The following is a 22,976-nucleotide window of genomic DNA, read 5'->3' as shown; positions in this document are numbered from 1 at the left end:
TTCTTTTCCATCCGTGCTCCAGGTTGGTAATATGATAGAGTTTTGATGTGTTTAAAGTCACCAGTCCTAAATACAACATGAGCTCCCATCTCCACTTCACCAAGAGGACTCACTGAGGGCGAGAACTCCCAGGATGCCTCCACCACCATACCATCACAAAGGTTAGAACAAACTACAGTGACTGGATTAAGGAGAGATCCCTATCCAAGTGTCAGCCCCGAAAGACTGCCCTGCCCCCTTCCATTTGGTGTAGTTAGTCGCCTTGGTGCTGGCCCTTGGCTCCTAATCTCTGTACTATTGCCAATAGCCTACTGGTTGGTCTACTTGCCCCAAGTTTCTACTCATTCCAGTCCATCCCCCATTCAGCCACCAAAATGATTTTTCTAAAGCACAGGTCTCACTGTGTCATCTCCCTACTCAATAAATTCCAGTAAACAGGCTCCCTGTTACCTTCAGGATTATAGATAAAATCCTGTTCTTAGTGTTGGCTTTCATAACCCAACCCCTCAGCTTTTTCAGACTTACATCCCCTGCTTCTCCACCCCCCACCCCCGACCCTTCCCACCTCCCTACTGTACTCTGGGATCCAGTGACACTGGCCTCATTGCTTTTCCTTCAACAAGATACTCCATCTTTCAGCTTCAGGTATTTTATCTGGCTGTCCCACAGGCCTGGAATATTCTCCTTCCTCATCGCTACCTTCTAGCTTCTCCGGGCTTCTTTCAAGTCCCCCCTAAAATCCCACCTTCTAAAGGAAGCTTTTCGCAGTCCCTCTTAATTCTAGTGACTTCCTTCTGTTAATTATTTCCTCTTTATCCTGTATGTGGTTTGTACATATTTGTTTGCATGTTGTCTCTTCCATTAGATTGTGAGCTCCTTGAGGGCAAGGATTGTCTTTTGCCTTTCTTTGTATCCCCAGTGTTTAGTATGGTGCTTTCCACATAGTAGGGCTTAGTAAATGTCTATTAACTGACTACCCAGTTACTAGGAGTCCCTCAGCCCCTCAGAGGAGGTACTCTTAGCCTGCATACAAAAGACTTGATATACTCTGGGAAAACTTATAACTGCCTTTGTTGAGGCACTACCCCTTTCTATTTTAGGGTTTTTTGGGTCAGGCAGTAGGTATGGAAAGCATCTGCCCAGCCCTATGGTTCATATCCAACCAAGGTATCCACATGACTACAATTATGGCACTACCCTTGGGAGAAGAAAGTTCTGGGTCTGCTCCTGAGTTTCAGATGCCAGGGCAACCACGAAAGAGGCAATAGCTCCCATCACAGGCACCATGGTATAACGGAAAGATTCCTGGGCTTTGAATCAGAAGACCTAGGTTCAAGCCTGGGCTCTGATACTTCCTTCCTACCTGTGTGACCTTGGGTAGGTGACTTAAACTTTCTAATCCTCAATTTCCTAATCTGTGAAACTGTGATAATACTACTTTCATAGGAACATTTAGAGTATCAAATGATATAATGTATATAAAGCATTTTCGAACCAAAAAGTGCTGTAGGAATAAATTATGATTAACTTGTTCTCATCTTTTTGACAGGATTCAGGTAAATACAGTCCTACAATAGATGACTATCATGCTGTTCTTTTATATTTGATAGATTATTGCCCAAGTAGATAAAATAACTACTCTTTGGAGTTGAATATAAATGTTAGAATGTAATCTTTGAAGGTAGTATGGTATGGTGGATAGAAAGCCAGCCTCAGAGCCAGAAAGATTGACTTGGGTTCAAGATCCTCTTGTAACACAAACCAGCTATGAGATCCTGGCCAAGGCATGTAGTCTCTCAGTATTCTAAACAATACTCTTAAGACTATAAATTGCAGAAAAGGTACCTCCCTACATTAGTGGGGAGAGTGTCTTCATCTGGCAGTTCCCTGTACCAATGAAATCAGAAGTCCAGTCTCTCTCTTCATCTTTAGGTTATAAGTTCCTCTTCCTTAGGGTCCTGAAAGCATCCTCAGCACAGCTTTGTTGTTACGTTCAAATGGTATAATGGGGATGACATAGAGCTCATCCTGTTCCCCCATGATTTTGATTTCTTCTGCTAGGTTTCTGTTTTGAAAGACTTGTAGCTTAGAAAGTGCTTGATATGGTGACATCTGTTAAAGACACTATTCTTACATTTTTGTGAGTCAGTATTGTATTTAGGCTATTGTGGACAACAGTTTGTTCTGTAACAATGGTTCCCTTCTAGTATGGTTTATTGGTTGAGTCCTCAAGGATAATTTGAGGTCTGTATTTCGTGGTACAGAGATTTTGTTCTCTGTCAATCCGTGAAAAATGGCAAGCTTCTGATGTACAGGGTGTTCCTAAAATCTGGACACATAGGCAGTTGACGGCAATGTGGAGTTACTGCATTGAGTTCACGTGAATCTTGCAAAGCGCATCAACCTTTGCATCACAAATGAATTGAAGATCTTATTTGTTAATATTCCAGTTAAATAAAATGTTGTTGAAAATTTCATTCATTTCATTTCTTGAAAATATGCATTTTTGCCTATGTGTCCAGACTTTAGGAACACCCTGTATAGCTCTAATTTCTATGTCACTAGTATGGTGACAGTGACAGTAATGATAACGATGATGACTACTCCTATACTTATGATTTAATTAATATATTTCCTTCACCATGACAGATTTCAGCCCTTCTCTGCCTCAGTAAATGGTCTTTGATTGCTGCTATAGTTGAAATATTTACCATTCTATGTAGCCAGCCTGATGAAGGGCTTTTCCAAACTTAGCTGGGCTTGGCCTCAGCCAACAGACACACAGTCCCTTGCTAGGTCCAGAATCAAAACCTTTCCAGCTTTGGGAGGATCTGAGAGAGCATATAATGCATATAATGCTCTCATAGCCTTCCAGAGCCCAGAGGTACCTCTCTCTGATGATGAGCCATAGAGGGTTTGGTAAGGTTGAAGTTTATTGGTTTATTTACTAAAGTTTGTTATTTATATATTAAAGTTTATTGGTTTAAGGTTTAGTAGAAATTTATTAGGATTAGGAAGAACACAACCAGGAGGCTCAGGAAAGCTGGAAAAAAATAGAAGAACTGGAAAGAAGCTCTTAGAAAATGACAAGAAGTCATTGATCCTGTGTTTGTGTTCATTTGGTTCAGCACCGAAGAATCCCTTGTAGGTTGAGTGTTGCCATGAAATGGTATCCCCATGCCTGTTTCTGCTTCCGGGGGAAAAATTCTCCAATTTACATAGCTCACAATCATCCATCTCTTCCCCAAGCCAGCCAGTCAGTGAATAAGCATTTAACGAGCACTGTGTGCTCGGTGCTGTGCTGAGCCTTGGGGACACAAAGAAAGGCAAAAACATAATCTTTTTCCTTAAGGAGAGAGTGTTCAAATGGGTCATATGCTTCTAACTATGTACATACAAGATACATACATTGTGAATGGAAGGGAGTCTCAGAGGGAAGGAATGAGCAGCAGCAGTAGGGACTGAGGAAGGCTTCTTTCCGAAGGTGGGAGCTAAGCCTCGTCTTGGAGAAAGCCAGGGAAGTTAGGAGAAGCAGATGTCACTTCCAGAGTGAGTGAGGATGAGGGGAGGGAGGAGGGCACCAACGTCATTCCAGATTATAGTCAGGCATCTCAGAGATATACCTGGGAGAAAAGGGGAAAGTGAGTTTTGTGACATACGCTATGAAGAAGGGAAGGAAATATGAGGGGCAGAGGATAGCTCAGACAAAAACATGATTGAGAAACCACAGAATACTAAAATGTCAGCACCTGGAGGGACATAAGAGGTCATTTAGTCTAACCCCATCATTTTACAGAGAAGGAAACAGAGGCCTCTAATAAAATGACTTAGCCAAGGTTACATGGCTCAGAAGTGGCATCCAATTCCCAGAGTGCTCTTTTGACTACATCCTGCTGGCTCCTGTGACCCAAGATCTCAATGCAAAAGGACATAGACCTGCAACAAAATGACTTATGCAAGCATTGTAAACATATACAGCATTTTCTGGCCCACAAAGAATGGGTTTACCAAATTGTTTCCATTTTCCTACCACCCCCTTCCATTGACATTGGATTATACTGGAAATAAGATGAATGAAGCCTTTCTATTGACTTTGTACAAACTACTGCTTATCTGAAGCACCAGACTAGATGGCTATTTCTAAGACTGGCTATGTAAACATGTATAAATGAAATCACAGGGGAGAGGACTCTTGCAATCATATAATCTCAAAGTCAGAGTTAACTTCAGACAACATCTGGTTCAACTTTTTCCTGGTCAGGAATACCTTAAGCAAAATCCCCAATAAGCAAGGAATCATTTATTCTCTGAGGACCTTCAATTACAGGCAGGTCATTACCCACTGAGGCAGCTCATTCCACTTTTAGAAAACTCTTAATTGTTAGAAAGATTTTCCTTATTTCGAGTCAAACTCTGCCTACGTGTAATTTTCACCCGTTGGTCCTAGTGCAGCCTTCTGGGACCAAGCAGCATGAGTTTATTCCCTTTTTTGATATGACAGCTCTTCACATTGTTTAAGACTATCATCATGTTCCCCTTAAGTCCTCTCTTTTCCAGGTTAGGCATCACCAGTTTCTTTAAACAGTTCTCACATGATATAATTTCTAGTCATCTTACCATCCTGGTCAACCTCCAGCTTGTCAATGGCCCTCCTAAAATATGGTGCTTGGAAGTCAATGAAGCCCCCTAGATAGAGTTTCACCAGGGCAGAATACTGTGGGGATATCACTTCTCTCACTTGGGATATACTAATCCTAATATGTCAGATTAACATTGTGCTTCAATTCAGAGTGCTTTCCTCACACCAATCCTACAAGGTAGGTAGTAAAAATATTATTAAACTCATTTTAACAGATGAGGAAACTAGAGCTCAGAATAGTTACATGGCTTGCCTGTGGTCACTTAGTAAGCAGGAAGCAACCTAGTGGTTCAGGCCTCTATAGATCTGGAAATCTCTGATTGTGGTGGTACACAACCCTTTCCATACTGAAAGGAAGTTACCGTGCTAAACGAACTTTTCATGGATATGGGGTAGATAATTCTTTTCCCAGGGACCAGCAGCAAGGGACTAGCCCCAGAGTGCCATGGGAGAATGGGGAAAGAATTTAATAGCCTTTCAAGGCCAAAAGAAATTGGGAGAAAAGGAAGCTAAGTCTCAGAATAGTTTTTAGAAGACGTCTGTAGAATGAAATTTTCAGTCCCTATCATTTTGTCCTCATGACATTTGATTTATTTTCTACAACCAAGGAGAAAAGGCATTTCTGACCTCTTAGAACAGAAAGAACATCATGCATTGGTTGTAACAACTGAGGCAGAAGAAGAGATGAAATCCTTGGGTTTATGGAAACTTTGGGATTTCGAGTAAAATGAGATCCTCTCAGATATAGGAGGAGACCATTGAAGAAGCAACATACTAGAAGGAGTAGGTTTTAGTACTGGAAGTGCAGAGGAACATTGCTTTATTTTGCAACCTTGGCCAATTACTTTTCCGTGTCTGTTTATTCACTTAGAGAATAAGGGGCAAATGACCTGCTCCACTATTTGGCCATGTGTAAAGATGAATGGGGCTTACTCTGCAAAATATTTCTTGAAATAGAAATAAAAATGCTGCACAAGGGTACTATGCTATTAGCCAGACTCCTTGGAAAACACAGTGGTAGCAGCAACAAGGATATCTTGAATTCTTATCTCATCTTTCTTCCAAAAAATCTCAAATTACTTCAGAAACCCTAATTCATCCATCCTTGTTGTCACCTTGTCAGACAGTGAATGTGCAAGGCTCCTTCTCCCTAACTTAGCTCATGGGGAAATTGAGGCCCAGAATGATTAAGTGATTTATTTGTTCAAGGTCACATAGTGATGATGTGAAGTGTGGTTGAGATTAGAAAGACCCCTGGGCCTGTGATCATCCATTCTAAACCTGTTCCACTCAGTGGTGCTGCCTTTTCCCTCATTCCCTCCCAGCACTTGGTGGAAGGTTCTTTAATAACATGCCAGTGGTGGAGAAGGTGGGGAGTGGGGAGGGTAAACTTCTATATAGATGGAGCTCAGTAGCTGGAAATCTATAATTATGCATATAGATGTCAAGAAAGAGTGTCTCTGACTCCAGTATGTCCATCTCTGACCTCTGAGACCTCGAGCTATCCACCCACACACAGACACTTTCACACTGCCAACACATAGTTTTTCTTCTCTCTAGGGATTCTGTGCCCACAGCCTGATTATTTATAATGCCAGCTGGGAGCCTCTTCTGCCCATGCCAGGATTTTGGCATTTCTCGCATGCTTAGGGGGGATATGGACAAGCTAAGATCAGTTCACTTTGCCAGGAATAGTCACCAACCACACTGCCTTACAACTTAGGAACCCTACCCTCTGCCAGGCAATATCTTGTTATTCTCCTTACAGAACTGTATGCATGTCCTATGCCTTGATTCTACTAAGGGGTGAGATTAAGACTTGTAGTATGTTTAATAACTGGAAGAGACCTCAGAGATAATCTAGCCCGCTCCCCTCATTTTTCAGATGAGGAAACTTCCCATCTATCTAGATGGTAAGTGACTTGCCCATGGTCCCATAGTACATGGTTAAACCTGGACTAGACCCCACTTTCACTAAAGGGAAAAGAAGACAAAATTTAACTCATATACCAAGGCAAAAATCTAGTACAGTTCCTTTAGACAGAGTATTAGGCAGTGAATAAATGCCCACCTGAATAGTTATTGAGTCATTGGGTATAAACACGTAAGGGTCATCGGATTATAGAAGAGAAGAACAGTAGATGGGTTGATCAGGGAAGTCTGCGTTTACTCCTGGATTCCTGAGATAGGGCAAAGTGGAAATGAACGGTCCAAAATGGGTCAGGGCCAGGGAGAGATAGGAAGGCGGTATTATAGTCCAAGCTGCCTCTCCTCCCCTTGGCCAGCACCAGCAGCAGTGAATGCTTTGGGTAATGGTTTCTTACTGCTCCCTCCGGGTCTCCTGACAATTCAAGATGAGGCAGGACATACAGTCACAGACATGCTTTACGCACTGTGCTCTTTCAACTCCCCAGCCTCCCATTTGAGGGAGGTGACTCTTCTCCATTCAACAGCGTGCAGTCTTTTGGCAGGGACCTACTAGTGTCTGGGCTTTTGGACCATAAAACAAATTTTCATCGATAAATTAAGATCCGCAGAAAGTTAAGCAGATTGTGTGGAGGGAGGGGGTCACTGTCTCGATAGGAGCCAGTGACAAAAATGTCCAGGTCACAGAAGGCCGGCGTTGATCAGCTCATCTCTCTCATTCCCAAATGCCTATTTAGATCACAGCTTTCTCACAAAGGGGGACAGTCATTAAGCAGATTTTCTTCCTTTATAGCAGTTCTGTATCCTTGGGGCCACTTTTAACTATGCTTCCAGAGACAAGTAATACCAAACTCTAAACGCTGCAGGGAAGTGACCAAAGAATGAGAAACAGCGATAGTTGAAATTATTCATTATTACAATCGTGTTTGACAAGGCAAATAATGCAAGTTAGAAATGCTACATCAGAAAAATCTGAAACTGTATTTGGGGCACCTAGTGGATAGAGTGTAGGCTCTTGGAGTCCAGAGGATCCAGCTGGGTTTGAATCCTGCCTCACATACTTAGTAACTGTATGATCTTGGTAAGTCACTTCTGTGTCTCCGTTTCTTCTCTGTAAAATGAGGTTGATAATAGCGCCTGCCTCCCAGGGTTTTTGTGAGGATCAAATAAGATAGTAATGTAAAACACTTAACATATAAGCGGAATGTTAGCTCATTGTATCTCTAGGCCTTCTCCCCTGGGAACTTAGTGTCCAACTCTGTCCTGAATCACTACAATTAAAATGCTTAAAATCACTTCCATTAAAATGCATACCCTGGATTGGTAAGGGTTCCACCAATGCTAAAGCTGTTGCCCCAGCGTTTGCTTCTCTGGTCCAGAGAGAGAGGAGCTGTAACTCCAGATGACAGAATTTAGAAGCCTGAGGTGAGGAGGAAGTACATCCCAGGTGCGAGAGATAGGAACTGCAAATGGAGTAATTGGCTGACATAGACAGTGTGTGTGAAGGAAATTGGCCTGAAAAGGTAGACTGGAGCTGGTTTGTAAAGGGCTTTATATGCCTCGCTGGGAAATGTGTATTTCATTCTAGAAACAAAAAGGAACTGAAAATTTGAGCAAATGAATGATTATGAAAAAAGCATTTATTAAGTATTTACCTTGTGTAGAGTACTGGGGATATACAAATAGAAAAGTAAGACAGTCCCTGCTCTCCAGGGGCTCACATTAAAATGGGGAGGGGGGGGAGGAAGAAAACATGTGGAAGGTTTCAGCTGCAATTAAGAGGAAAAGGTCCTTCAGTACTTAGGATATAGTAACAACTTCTTTAATGTCACTTCTACTGATAATCATATCAATTTCTGACATTGACTATTTGACAGTGCCAAGGGCTTTGGTTGAAATAACTTTATTTTTTGGGGGGTCTTCAGTGGCTATAGCTGCTGAGAAGATAAGGGTTCCAGCACCCACAAAAGAGGTTACCAGGTTGCATCTTCGCAGGGGTTGCTTCCTAGGACGGCAGATATAGTGGTTGAGAAGGAAGCAGGACCAGTAATTGGGAGGGTGCTGCCACTTCCAGAGTTTTAAGGCTCGAAGTAGGGCTGATAGTCCTGGGGATGCTGATATTCCCAAGGCTCTTGGGTTCAAGACCTTATCTATTTCTTTTGGAGGGAAGAGGAGATGATGGCATATGGTGGGGATGTCTGGTCCCTTCTCCACATGAGTTGTTTCTCTGCTTGATAGCAGCAAGGGGCCACTCTTAGGGCTCTTGGGCTTACCCGTCATTGGTAAGGAGTTGATTTAGATACTGGCAAGGAAAATGGACTTCATTTCCCCTCAGTAATGCGGCAGAACCCAGGCTAGAAGCTGAGCCATGAGCTGGAGAGTGCTTCTCATGTAGAAGGGCCAAGCCATACCTGGGATGATGGCTCCAGAGGAACAGTATGTTCAGAACTATGCCTAAGAAAGACTATTTTTGCAACTGTAGAGTTACAGAGGGGAGAGACTGGAAACAAGGAAACCAGTGTGGAGGCCTTTGCAATAAAATGGAGATTGCTTATCCAAATGAGGGTAATGGCCATAGGAGTGGAAAGCAAGGCGAGGAGGTGGAAACTACAGGGTTTGACAAATGATTTGGATGTGGAGGTGAAGGAGAGAGGAAAAAATATTAGTTCCCAGCTTGAGTGACTAGAAAAATAATGGTGCCCTCCACAGAAATAGCCAAATGTGGAGAAGGGCCAGGTGTAAGTGAGGAGATAATTCAATTTTGTACATGCTGAATTTGAAATGTCAGTAGGTCTCTAGCTAGAGATGTCCAGTAAGCAGTTACTGATGTGAAGTTTCCACAGGAGACACATTAGGTTTGCTTATATTTCTGGGATTTATATGCATAGAAATGATAATGAACTCATGTGAGCTGATGAGACCACCAAGGGAGGGAGTGTGGAGAGAGGAGAGGGCTTAAGCCAGAATCTTAGAGAACATGTACTGTATACTAAGGAGGCAGGAGAGAAGTGAACTACCAAAGGAGGCTGAGAAGCAGTCAGACAGGTAGGAAGAGAACCAGGAGCAAGCAGTATGAATTTGATATCAAGATCGAATGTGAGAATGTCTAAGGAGAGATAGCCAGGCAGAGTGTTCTCAGAACATTTGAAAGGGGGAGAGGTCACTTTTAAGTTGAGGAAGAATGGGGATAATCTTGGAAGGCTTCATGGAGGAGGTGGTGCCTGAACTAGACGACGATAGAAGAGATGGCTTTTAACAATATGAGCCTTGGAGGATATGTGTTCCAGGTAGAGCCTGTGCAAATTTGCAGACAGGAGAGGACAAAGAACAGAGTTGGAGAGAGCTGCCTTTAGGTTGTGCTGATATATTAAGTCAACAGTACTGATCACTTAGAAAATAGCACATGCATCTGAACCAATTATTTTCGAGTCAGTAGCTCAGACATTTTCTAAAACTGAATGGTAGCAGGGTCTCTGAACAGTTTCTTGAAACATGAGGCTAATGGGGGACCTTTGAATCTGGCTTTGGGAGAGAGGTGGGGAGAGAGAGAGAGAGAGAGAGAGAGAGAGAGAGAGAGAGAGCGAGAGAGAGAGAGGAAAGGAGAGGAGGAAGGGAGGAAGAAAGAGAGAATATAATAGTGGGAAAAGCACTGAATTTGGAAGTCAGACGAGCTGAAGCCCCAGCTGTGACACGCACTAGCTGTGTGACCTTGGCCAACTCTTTAACTCCTGTAAAGTCTTGATTTCATAATCCAAAAAATGGATATTATAACACTTAGACTTCCTCCTCACCCAACCTAACAGAATGGTAAGGAAAAAGAACTTTACAAACCTCAAGTATAGATGAGCATAGATACAGATCAGATGCCCACTCACATAGTGCTCCAACCTACTACCCTGTAGGCCAAAGGCATCAGCCAATACGATCCTCAGAAATACAGAGAATACAAGGCTGCTTATGAAAAGGGCAAATGGAAAATAATTCCAAAGTGCTGAACTATCTTGCAGGGAAGGCAAAAACAGAGTCCAGTGAATGGAACGGAAACATATTGACAATAGCAAAAAAAGAAACAATTATGACACATTTTCATATGAGATCCTGTGAATACATTGGCTCCCCCTTTTGCTTACTCAACAGAAAAAAGAAGGGAAGAGAGAAAGATGAGGTCAACACACCAGAATGCAAGTGCTTGCACTTTGCTTCTCACTATTTCCTTTAAACTCTTAAAGAATTTGAGGGTTTTTTTAGTGTAGTTTTAAAATTTTTGTTCTGGAGTTGCTTTTCGTTTGTTTTTAAAGGAAACATGCTGCTAAAAAAGCCGAGAGAAATATAAAACTTTGAAGGCCTGGGGTTCAGTTCCAAAGGAATTGATGTCCTAAGATCAGGAGGCATGAGCTTTCCCTGAAACACACACCTACTTGGTGGTCTTTTCCTTGTCATAAAGTGAAAGGTTCTCAAAGAAAAAGAAGAAAGATTTTTTTTTTCTGGTGGGGAGTCCATGCAATACTTAGAAAGTACCCTACCATTCCTTCAAGTTATTATACCATATCTCTCCTCCTTTTCTCAGCTGTATTCCTAGAAAAAGCTGTAATCTGCCTGTCACCATTTCCTCTCCTTTCATTCTGATCTCATCACTCAATTTCAGCTGCTTTCTCCAAAATAATAGTATCTGTGATCTCCTATTTTCAGAATCTGATGGTCTTTTCTCAATCCTACCTGACCTCTGTCCTGTATCTGATATTGGGATACTCTCCTCCTGGATACTCTTTCTTCTCTGGGATTTTGTGAAGGCATTCTCTCTTTGTTGTCCTTCTACCTGTCTGTCTGTTCCTCAATCTCCTTGGCTGTCTAAGCATCCATAGTCCACTCTCTAATTAGGAGTGTTCCTTCAGCCTCTTGGGCCCTCTATGTTCTCCTGGTGATCTCATCACCTCCTGTGGGTTCAATTATCATCTCTATGTAGATGACTCTCAGATCTATATATCCAGCCCTATTCTCTCCCCTGAACTTCTGTTCTGCACTACCATCTACTCATTGGACATTTCAAACTGGATTTCTCAGCAACATCTCAAATTTAGAATGTCCAAAAACCATTTCTCACTAAACTCACCTCTCTTCCAGATCTCCTTTTTTCTTGACAAAAACACCAGCATTCCTCCAATCTTAAGCTTATAAACTATGATACCTTTGCCTTCTCATACCCTCTACCCATGTCTTTACTTAGTTGCCAAGTGTTGCCATTTTTACCTCCACTACATCCCTTGAATCTGACTCCTTGCTGGCCCTCATCATCCCTCACATAGGCTATTACAGAGGCTTCCTAACTGATCTCTCTGCCTCTAATCTGTCCCCACTCTAGTCTATCCTCCAAACTCGTGTCTATTGTTTCTAGGGTAAAATATAAATTTCTCTGTTTAGCTTTTAAAGCCTTTCCCAACCTGGCTGCAGCTTTTCTTGTCAATCTCATGATATGCTGCTTCCCCTGCTGTACTGTGCTAAACAGACTTTCTTTCTGTTCCCCAGCCATGGTAATTTAAATCTGTGCCTTTACATCGTCTGTCTCCCAGGCCTGGAATATACTCTTTCTTCACCTCCGACGCATACAGTCCCTTTCTTCTTTCAGGACACAGCTCAAATACCACATTGTACATGCAGCCTTTTCTGACCCCTTCGATTAGTGCTTTTCCTCTGTATTTTATATATATATATATATATATATATATATATATATATATATATATATATATATATATATTTTGTTCTCTTTAAATTTTGTTTACATGCGTTTATACATGTCTTTGTTTCCCCACTAGAATAAAAGCTTCTTTCTTTGTATTTATTTATTCTTTATATATATATATATATATATATATATATATATATATATATATATATATATATATATATATATATATATATAGCCCCAGTGCCTAGTACTAGTGGCTGGCACATGGTAGTTGCTTAATAAACATCTGTTATTATTGTTGTGATGCCTATAGGGCTCAGGCTGGTCTGTGCATGCCCAGTTTGGGTAACATGGACACTCCCTCTAGGAGCCTCTGGAGCCTGTCCAGATTGCCAGTCAAAGGAGGCTACTGATAGGGAACATAAGTGCATCAGAGAAGTACAAAGTGATTTGTAAAGATGTGGGTTCTACCTTAGAGAAGGGGGAACTGGTTTGGAGGAGTTATTTGAGAAGGGTATTAAAAGGTGGCTAGGAATAGGTCAAGAGGAAGAAAGAAGACATTCCAGGCATAGGGAAAAGCATGGAGGTAGGAAAACAGGACCAGTGGAGCTTATCTGATCTCACCCCTTCATTTTCCTTATTAGTAAACTGAGGTGCAGAGAGAGATAAGGGACTTACAGATGGTCATACAGCTAATGAATGGCAGTCAATACTCAAGCCCATGTCTTCTGACTCCAAATTCAGTTCAGCTCTTCCTACTCTGTGTGTTGGAGGGATGGAGGGTAGGGTAGTTTGATTGCAGCAAAACTACATGACAAGGAATAGTATGAAGGAAGCCTGATAGGTATTTAGGAAAATTATAGAGGACCTTGAATGCCAGGCACAATAATTTGAACTTTACTCAGTAGGGAATAGGGAGCCATTGCAGATTTTTTGAGCAGAGGTATGGCATGATGAGATTTATGCATAAGGAGGAGGGTGCTGGTACCAGTATGAAGGATAAATTAGGTTCATATGGAGGCAAAAGGTATAGATTTTGGACAGGAGATGGAGGTCTAATGTAGGGAGGTAGAAAGGGAAGAGGGGAAATGGAGAACTTGTACTTTTCCAGCAGGAATGGTGATTTGAGTTCTGGGAAGCTCTGCCTAGTAGTCCACGTGTAAGGAAGCCAAGAGACCAGCTGGGGAGTTCTTTCCAGCCTGTCCGCTGGGAGAGGAATATGAGACAGTTAGCCCACAATCCTGAAGCAGCTCTCATTTCACTCTCTCTTTGTGCATTTCAGAGCCTGAATCTCAGAGCTATAAATCTTTAGCCTGAGAAACATAGATTTTCTGTAGTATGATTAATGAAAAAAATCGAGATGGCAGGGTAAGAACTGACCATGTTGTAGAAGGCAGTGATTGGGGGAGAGAATTGAAAACACATCACCAGCCAAACGTCTGCTGCTTTATGAACCAGCCTGGGGTGCCACCTGGTGGCTGCTGAAAGAATAGCACCTGCTCAGCCTGAATGTCCACTGTGATTAAATAAAATAAGAGAGGGTCTCTCAACTCATGTAGCCAGGTCTAGTCAATTCTACCTCCACCCTCTTCTCTCCATTTCTATAGACATAACCCTACTGTAGACCCTTATCACTTCTTACTTGAACCATAGCAGTCACCTCTTGATTGATCTCATTGGCTCCAGTCACTCTTCTTATCCACCTGGGTTTCACAGAGCTACCAAAGATATATTCCTGAAGCACAGGTCTTGGAATTATTCTCCTGCTCAATAAACTCCAGTGGCTCCCTGTTACTTCTATACAGACTCTTCTGTTTGGCATTTAAAGCTAAACAGTTTCAGCCCACCTTATCAGACCTATTATACGTAATACCCTTTCATATACAAACTCCGTCATATGGTGAAACTGGCTGTTTCCCCATTCATATACAGCATTTCATTTCCATTGCAGTGTCTGAAATCTGCCCCCTCTTTGCCTCCACTTGAACCTTTCTGGGATAGCAGAGTGTTGGGAAAAGCTACTACAACCACGTAGTACCTCCATTTCTTTCCTTTCCCACCTTCCCCAGCCTAGGCTGTCCCAGAATCCTTCTGAGATGGCCAGACAGAAAGAATACCACCACCGGGTGCTCTGCCCCCTTCCTTTCCTACTTGCCTCTGGGCTCCTTGCCTGCTCACAGGGTTTAAATGAGATATTGTCAACAATTCCATTCCTTCTGATGAGATAGAAGGCCAGTAGGCCTTGCCATCTGCTCTGTAGTGCCTTGGCACTGTTATCTTAATTATTTAAATAACCTGAGGACTTCTGGGCTTTTCCATTTGACCTAAACTCTTTTAGGTGTCATCTCCCCCAATTAGACTGTAAGCTCCTTGAGAGCACAAGGACTGTCTAGCTTTGTCAGTTTATATCTCCAGTTCTAAGTAGAATCCTTGGCACATAGTAAGTACACACTTTTTTGGTCATTCATTCATTCATTTTTTTCATTCATTCCATTTCTTAGAGTCCCTAGCTTCTTTCAGAGCTGCTCAAGCACTAACTTCTTCCATGAAGTTTTTCTTGATTTCTCCCTCTGTTAATGCCTCCCCCCAAAATTACCTTTGTATATGTTCTATAGCCACAGGCATATATGTTGTACATGGTGTTATCCCTCAGAGAATATAAGTTCCTTACGTAGAGACCTTTGCTTTTTGTCCTTGTACGCCCCCCATTCATACCATAGGGCCTCGTACAGGCTTGCTTGATTGATACGGAAATGTCAGTTATTATTGATGGCCTGAAGGACCTTAAGGATTTTCCTGAGAGAGAGGCTGAAGGCAGCATGTGTCAAATGAGTCCAGCTACTTTCACCACCAGACCTTGAGCCCTGTTTGTATCCTGGCCAAGGTCTACGGAAGCAACCCTTGGGGTGACCTGGAAACTCACCTTAGTAGCCACAACTAACGAAGACCTAGAAAAGAAAGTTCTTGGCACATGAATCCTTTGCATTGTTAAATGGTTCAAAGTTGGAAAACTATATGATTTTCATTAGCAGAGACTTGGCCTTAGGAGGATTAGGTCAGGTCCTGCCCAACATTTAACACAGTGCTTTGTACACAGTAAGCATGTAACAAATGCTTCTTTATTAATTGATTGATCCATGTAGTTCAAGCTCCTTATTTTGCAGAGGAGGAAAGAGAACAGCAGAAATTGTAGTGCCATGTACCAGATTACCCAGGTAATACATATCAAAACACGATGAAAACCAGATCTTCCAATTTAAAATTAGTGCTCATTCCACCAAGCTGCCCTCCCTGCTATGACCTTTAATAAGTCAGCCTAATTCCTCTGCTTCTCAGTTCCTGACCTTTAAAAGGGAGATGATAATACTCTGGCTACCTATCTTACAGGACTGTGAGATGAGTGTTTTATAAACCTCAAAGCACTAAATAGATTTGAGGTACTGTTTTTCCCCTAGACTCCTGATTTCATTGATGTAGGGAGCACCCCAGTAATGAAACTCACTTTATGAATGCAGATTGGTCTTCAGTAGTTACTTGGGAGCATTGAGGACTTGCACGTAGGTCATCCCGACTCCTAGATTTTCTCTCTATCCATAATGCTATGCAGCTTATTGAGTTATTATTAATTATCATTATGTAGCAGAGATAAGATAAAAATAACTGTTATAAGACAGAATGTGATGAGTGCAAAAGAGAGAACCACAGAAAGCACCCAAAGGACAGAGATTACTTTCATCTGGTAGAGATCTAGGAATGCTTTATGGAGAAGAGAGTTTGCTTCTGGATTGGTCCTTGAAGGTAGGAAGAGATTTTATTGAAGGTAGGAGTGAGGAAAGAAATCCATTTCAGTTATGGGGTACATGAGCAAAGGCATTAAGAGAATTAGATGAGACCAGAGGACAGAGAGTAGACCAGTATGGCTGGAAAGAGAATAATTTGAGGTAGCATGGCACTGTGGAAACTTGCAACTGATTGACCTAAGGTTCTGATCTCACCTGTGCCACAAGTCACTTTACCTCTCCAAACCTCACTTTATCTATTTGTAAAGGGGGAAAGGTTCTTTAAGGTTTACAAGACACTAAAGAAATGTGCCCAGTTCTTCTTGTTCTTCTTGTTCTTCTTGTTCTTGTTCTTGTTCTTGTTCTTGTTCTTGTTCTTGTTCTTGTTCTTGTTCTTCTTCTTCTTCTTCTTCTTCTTCTTCTTCTTCTTCTTCTTCTTTTGCTTCTGCTTCTTCTTCTTCTTTTGCTTCTGCTTCTGCTTCTTCTTCTTCTTTTGCTTCTGCTTCTTCCTCTTCATCATCATCATCATCATCATCATCATCATCATCATCATCATCATCATCTTGTTCTCTTTTTTAGTGGAATTCCAATAGAAACAGTACTGGGACAAGTTATTATCCTGCATTTGTATTCTTTTATATTTGCACTCTCAAATACTCAAATGCATTTCTGTTCTCATCAATTCAGGAATCTTTTCAGTGGTATAGATTGAAACCCATTGATACCTGCCTATCCTCTGTGCCCCCAGAAGTTTACCACATGAGGTCAACCTAGTGTGCTGGAGACCTTCCTTAGTCACCCCACCCCCACCGCCATATTTCAAGAATATTGGTGGAGTACTCTGGCTCTCCACCGGCCCATCATCTTTCACTCTTGCCACATGAGTAGCCCAGCTCCTCTTCCTGTTATATTTGTTTTTGTTGATGTTGTCCCTTTATTCCTAGAATACTGAACATATGGATAAAATAACTTTTTTATAGGTGAATAGGTTGTATATTTGTCCTCTCTAGGCTCTCTGAAAGCATTCTTGGTACAACTCCAACAGCAGAGAAGACAATGGGAATGGCATTGCCCCTCATGCTATTGATCTCCTTTGCTATCTCCTTTGCTGTATTTTGAGAGCTTTTGATTCCATGAACCTTGGAGATTATGAGTATTTGGTGTGGTGACATCTATTAAAAAATCTTGTTCTTAAGTTTTTATGGATCATTGTTATATGCAAGGGATTGTGAGCAACAGTTTGGTCTGTTGTTTTTTGTTCTAGAAGAGTACCAATGACATCATGACAGTGATATTTTTACTTGTGAGTGAATTGGATTTAAGTGAGGCAAAGTTGTCAGCCTCCTTCCTTTCTCCAGAGTCATTGGAGTCCAGTGGCAAGACAAAAGTCAAGACAACTGGCGATGGCCCAGGATCAACAGTTTGGTCTATGATAATGCTCTCGGTCCAATATAGTTTATCGGTTACATTCTCTAAGATATTTTGAGCTCTATATTTATAGTGTGAGCATTTGTTGTCTGTCAGTCCATCAAAGATAGCAAGCTTCTGATGTACAATTCTAGCCACAATTCTAGGTCATATCTTGCTAGGTAACTGCTACATTTTTACAATCCTCAGTGATGTGGTGTACAGTTTCTACCAATTTCTTGCCAAATTTACAGGTCACTAAGTCTGGTTTCTTAAGGATGACCCTTGTAGTTTCTGCATGAATCCAGATGATTCAGCCATTTGTTCTATTGTTGTTATATCCTTTTCTTTTTTTAAATTATTGTTTGACAGGAGATGAAGGTATCACTTAATAGGCCTTTTGTTTGCTGCATTCCTGAATTGCCCCAGCATGGGAGATAAAGAAGTGAACCAATTCCAAAGTCTTCCTTATCCAGGCAGTGGCCCAGTTTTTTCTCAGATCAGTCCTTGCAGTAAGCTCTACATGTGGGTAAACTTGGTCTGTTCCCTCTCCTTCAACTGCATCTTACCTCTTCCCACCTCCACATTTTTGATCACACTGTTCCTAATAACTGAGATCTCTCTTTTCTTCTGTTAAAATCTTACCTGCCTTTGAGGTACTACAGTCTTAGGTTCCCTGACTCTGGGAGACAATTCTTTGTCCATGGTAGTCTCTCCCTCTTCTAAATTCCTTCAGCTCTTAATAACTGTCCTAATCATTTGGCAGTTTTTATATCTCATTGTAGTATTAGCTGTCTTTCTATGTATATATATGAAAAGAAACTATCAAAATACCTAAAGGAAGGCCTTCATTTCATTTACTAGATCCTCTATGGAGGATCTCGAATTCTACAGGATGCATTGGTAAGTACTACAGTTTGTCCTAGTGGAAAGATCATAGATCTGCTGATGTGTTGGAACTACCATTTATCCCTCCATTTAAATTATAAGTTCCCTGGGAATGAAGGATTCTGTTTATAAATATCCTTACAATACCTGATGTCTAAGGAAGGGGCTCAGGAAATACTTGTTGGTGAATTGATGACTCAGGGTTGGTTACCTAATGGGCCTTTAAGCTGGTCCTTAAGCCTGACCCTCTAGAGCAGGGGTTATTAACCTGGAGTCCACAGGTCCCCGAGGGGCCTGTGAACTTGGATGCTAAAAAATTATATTTGATTTTCATTAACTTCCAACTGAGATTTAGCACTTCCTTTAGTTAAGAGTTTTAAAAAAATACTATTCTGGGAAGGGGTCCGTAGACTTTACTAGATTGCTAAAGGTGTCCATGTCACAGAAAAGGTTAAGAATCCCTTGTATAGTGGGTGAATCAAGAGGGATACAGGAGAACGTGTTGGGCTTAACATGGAGTAAAGCCAGACTGTAGATCAACATCACCTTCATGAGTCTGAGATTCTGATTAGTTTGAGAGCTCTCTTTGTCTTGTCCCTCACTTGCTTCTTGGCAAAACTAGACATGTACAGAGGTAGTGAGATAAGTGAAGCCTGAACTCCCTACTGGCCATGTAGCATGCAACTTTCCTTTCCTTTCACAAGTGGCTGTTAAGTAGGATCTTAAAAAAATAAAATAACTCCTTCCCAGGAGGTGTTAAGAGAAGCATCTGTTGTACCCCGCTGTGCTGACCCTGTGCTGTGCCTGACTATAGCCGCAGTCTTGCAATCAAATCCAGGCCCCTCATTTTAAGAGGAAGTTTTTGGTCAGCCCTAGAGGAAACTGATCTAATCTGGACCTAATATTAAGAGGCACACTAACAAACTAGAATGCATCCTGGTGAGAGCTGTATTCCCTGAGGAAAGATCCGAGGAAGTGAAAAGCTGTTTTGCTTGTAGACATCATGGAGAACAAGATTGCCATCTTCAGATAGCAGAAGGTTAACTACGGAAAAGTGGTAGATTTATTCTATGTGGCTTAAGAAGAGAAAGGAAAAGAATAGAGACCCAAACTGTGATTTCATTGGCACTGGAAGCTACCGGAGGAGGAATCGCCCTCTACCAAAGCAAGTTAGTACTTCTTTTGCAACTTTTAGTTTTAGAGAATTACTGGGAGTGATTAAGTGATTTATTCAGTTGGTATGTGTCAGAAGCGACTAGCACCTATCAAGTGAGCTCTCTCACCCTAGAGGTCTCAATGTAGAAAACAGATGATTACTTATCAGGTATGTTGTAGAGGGAGTTTTTGTTTGGATGTGGGTTGGACTAGATGACCTCATTCCAACTCTGAGATTCTGTGATTTTGTGAAATGGAGACCTAGTAGATCCTTTTAGGGTGAAGTTAGTAGCAATGGCAGCCTCAGATGAACATTTCAGGAGAATCAGTTTGCAGGCTGTCCTAGTTTAGTTAGATTAATTGTCACTGCATTGATTGAATATCCTGCCCAGAGCATCAGCTAGACACCCCAGGAATAAATCTTTGCCTCCCAGCTCTGTACCTTACTTTAGCTCTTCTCTGTCTAGTCCTTTAAGTTTATTTTTAATATTTTTATGTATTATCATAATATCGTATTTATTGTACAATTGTACTATTATAATGCCATTATCCCGTTTTATAGACTTGGAAAATTAGGCAAAAGTTAGGTGCAAAAGAAAGATGACTTATCAGCTATTTAACCATGGATGAATTGGATTTGGGGCATTTTGACTGGAATCCAAGGGTCTTGAATATTTAGTGAGTGGTATGGTAGTAGGAAACACACTGGACTTGGAGCCAGAGGGTGTGAGTTCAAATCCTAGCTCTAGCACTCGCCAGTTGTGCAGCTTTGTATATATGATTTCACCTTTCTAAGTTTCCTCATCTACAAAATGGAGCTGATAACACTTAGACTAACCTGCCTCATAGGGTGGTTATGAAAAAGTGCTTTGTAAGCTTTAAAATGCCATCAAAAGGCAAATTGTTATTTCTGTTAACTCTATAAATATCTCCTTGTCCTTCCCTATTTCCTGGGGCTGTAGTAAAGATGAACTAGTCAAAAGCTGTCTCTGGATTTTTGCCTCAGGTTCCAGAGACCAGGAACCACAGAAGTAGTGCCTTGTGGTGGAGGGGAAGGTGGCGGTCTTTATTTTTTATGCGCCTAACAGCGTCTCCCTTTTTCTTTTTCTCTTCCCAGCTGTGTGGCTGCGGGCTGTTAGGGGTGGGCATCTGGCTCTCCGTTTCCCAGGGAAACTTCGCCACCTTTTCCCCCAGCTTCCCCTCACTGTCAGCAGCCAATTTGGTCATCGCTGTTGGCACTGTTGTCATGGTGACCGGCTTCCTGGGCTGTCTGGGAGCCATCAAGGAAAACAAATGTCTCCTTCTCAGTGTAAGTATGTTTCCCTTCTTCTCCTGCCAATGCTTTCCTTCCTAGTTTGGGGTGTGTGTGTGTGTGTGTGTGTGTGCGCGCACGCGCGCGTGCGTGTGCACGTATGTACATATATATTTTATATGTATGTATGTATCTATCTGTCTATCATTTATATCTGATTCCAAGGACAGTACTTCTGAAATATTGTATCCTGTTCACTCCCTGATCCCTTCCTGGATCGGTTAGCTCTTCCCATTTATATCAACATTTCCTCCTTCATCTGGCCCCTGTCTGTTGTCCGTGTCTCCAGTTCCGCCATATTGTTGGGGTCTTTCCCAGGATTAGGGAGTACCATTCTCCTCACAGGAATCCTGCCCTCATAACTCCTTTACATCGTGACCCCCATTTTTTGTTTTTGTACCCAGAGGTCATGTGGCAATTTTTCTTCTTTTTCTAGTTTTTCATCGTCCTGTTGGTCATCCTCCTGGCAGAGCTGATCTTACTCATTCTGTTTTTTGTCTACATGGACAAGGTGAGCTGTTGGAACAGGAGTGTGGTAGTTTGGGTCTTAGTTTTCCTTCCCAAAGGGCCTTTAAAAAACCCAAATAACTAGGGTCCTTTAAAACCATAGAGTATAAGAGCTAGAAGGGCTTCTAGAAGTGTAGTCTAAATCCTTCATTTTTAGAGGAGGAAACTGAGGCCCCCAAAATATGTATAGGGGCAGCCTTGCCTTGTGGAAAGGGTGCTGGATTTAGAATCAAAGTCTGTGGGTTCGAATCCTGGTTCTTCCACCTTGCTACCTGTGTGAATCTGGGCAAGTTGCTTTACCCTTTGAGGCCTCAGGATACTTATCTGTCAAATGAGGAGGTTGGGCTAGATGATATCTAAGGTATTTTTCCTCTCCAGACTCTGTAAGTCATCTACCTAAGATCACATAGAAAAGTTGTGACTAGGCCCAGACCCAGCATCATGCCTCCCTGCTATTTAATGTTCTCTGTTTGATGCCATAACCCAAAGTTTTGAATGTGACTGTGTGATGTTCTTGTAACATTCACCTGTGGTCCCTTCCCTGCCTGTCACAGGTGAATGATAATGCCAAGAAGGATCTGAAAGAAGGGCTGCTCCTGTATAACACGGAGAATAATGTTGGACTGAAGAATGCCTGGAATATCATTCAAGCTGAGGTGATGCCAGAGACCTGGGCAGTGAACCTGTAAGGTCTGGGAGGGGTGGGGGATTACCCTGGGGATACACGGCATTTATATTGTGATTTGGGAAGCAAATAGCACTTTCTGCATTTTCACAAGAGAAACAGCATTGTCCCTGGGCATGCTGTCCAAGGGCCTGCTTTGTGGAGGCTTGTCCCTGCCTGGATTAGGATGTCTACAGGTATGACCAGAATTGAGAAACCAGAAAACAGGGTTTGCTGGGATCAGAGCTGGACTATGCTATAGGCCAACTGTATCAGGTGGGCCTGATGGATAATCTTTGCCGATAAGATGGTCATGATGGTGTCAGGTCCCAGATAGTCCAAATGGGAAGCTGGACCTTTATATTTAGAGTTTTTGAAAGGTTGCAATGTAAAAAAGCTTGATTTGAGATATTGGTCCAGGAACAGTGGAGGAAAGTTATCGAGACAAATTTTGGTTTAATTGGAGGATAAACTTCCTAAAAGGAGGGGTGTGTATAAGTAGAGGGGGTTAGGGTTATGGCCTCACTAGAGGACTTCAGAGAGGGGGTGGGAAGGGCTGTTTCAGAGAAGGGGCCTAGTAGATATGGGTTGGAAGACATGTCCCTGAAGCTCCTTCCAATGCAGAGATTCTGTGATTCTTCTCTGAGTGATTTTTGTGGTTTTAGAATATATGTATGACAGGATTTATACTTGCAGTAGATTTACCTTCCTTATTATATTGGGCTCAGACTAAAATGAAGAACTGTCTTTGGCACTGCCTGCGCATGCTTAGTTTCAGATAGCCTTGGAAGCATGGGGAAGGCTGGCAAGGGGAAGCCATCCAAGAATTACAAATTTGCCATATTTAACCCACAAAGCACATTATGTGCACACAGATAATCAAGAAGAGATTATGCCAAAAGAGACAGAACCTCACCACCTCTTCTCTATGTCAGGCTTTGAGGGTATTAGTGCTCTGATTGTGGACCTGAAGAATTTTATTCTTCTCTTGTCTGTAAGAAGGAGATCGGTGA

General features: G+C 41.9%; 1 protein-coding gene across 6 annotated transcripts in view; it reads left to right on the top strand.

Annotated features, from left to right (window-relative positions):
* TSPAN9 (tetraspanin 9) overlaps positions 1-22,976 on the top strand; it is a 236,897-nt gene that overhangs the window by 209,785 nt on the left and 4,136 nt on the right. For all 6 annotated transcript variants that reach the window (XM_036758636.1, XM_036758640.1, XM_036758642.1 and 3 more), the window contains 3 exons: positions 20,598-20,789; positions 21,229-21,303; positions 21,854-21,955. In XM_036758636.1, the coding sequence (XP_036614531.1) occupies positions 20,598-20,789; positions 21,229-21,303; positions 21,854-21,955 (369 nt within the window). The remainder of the gene's footprint in view (positions 1-20,597; positions 20,790-21,228; positions 21,304-21,853; positions 21,956-22,976) is intronic.

Source organism: Trichosurus vulpecula, chromosome 5 (genome assembly GCF_011100635.1).
Source record: "Trichosurus vulpecula isolate mTriVul1 chromosome 5, mTriVul1.pri, whole genome shotgun sequence".
Taxonomy (NCBI): Eukaryota; Metazoa; Chordata; class Mammalia; order Diprotodontia; family Phalangeridae; genus Trichosurus; species Trichosurus vulpecula.
This window is presented reverse-complemented; position numbering and strand designations above follow the sequence as displayed.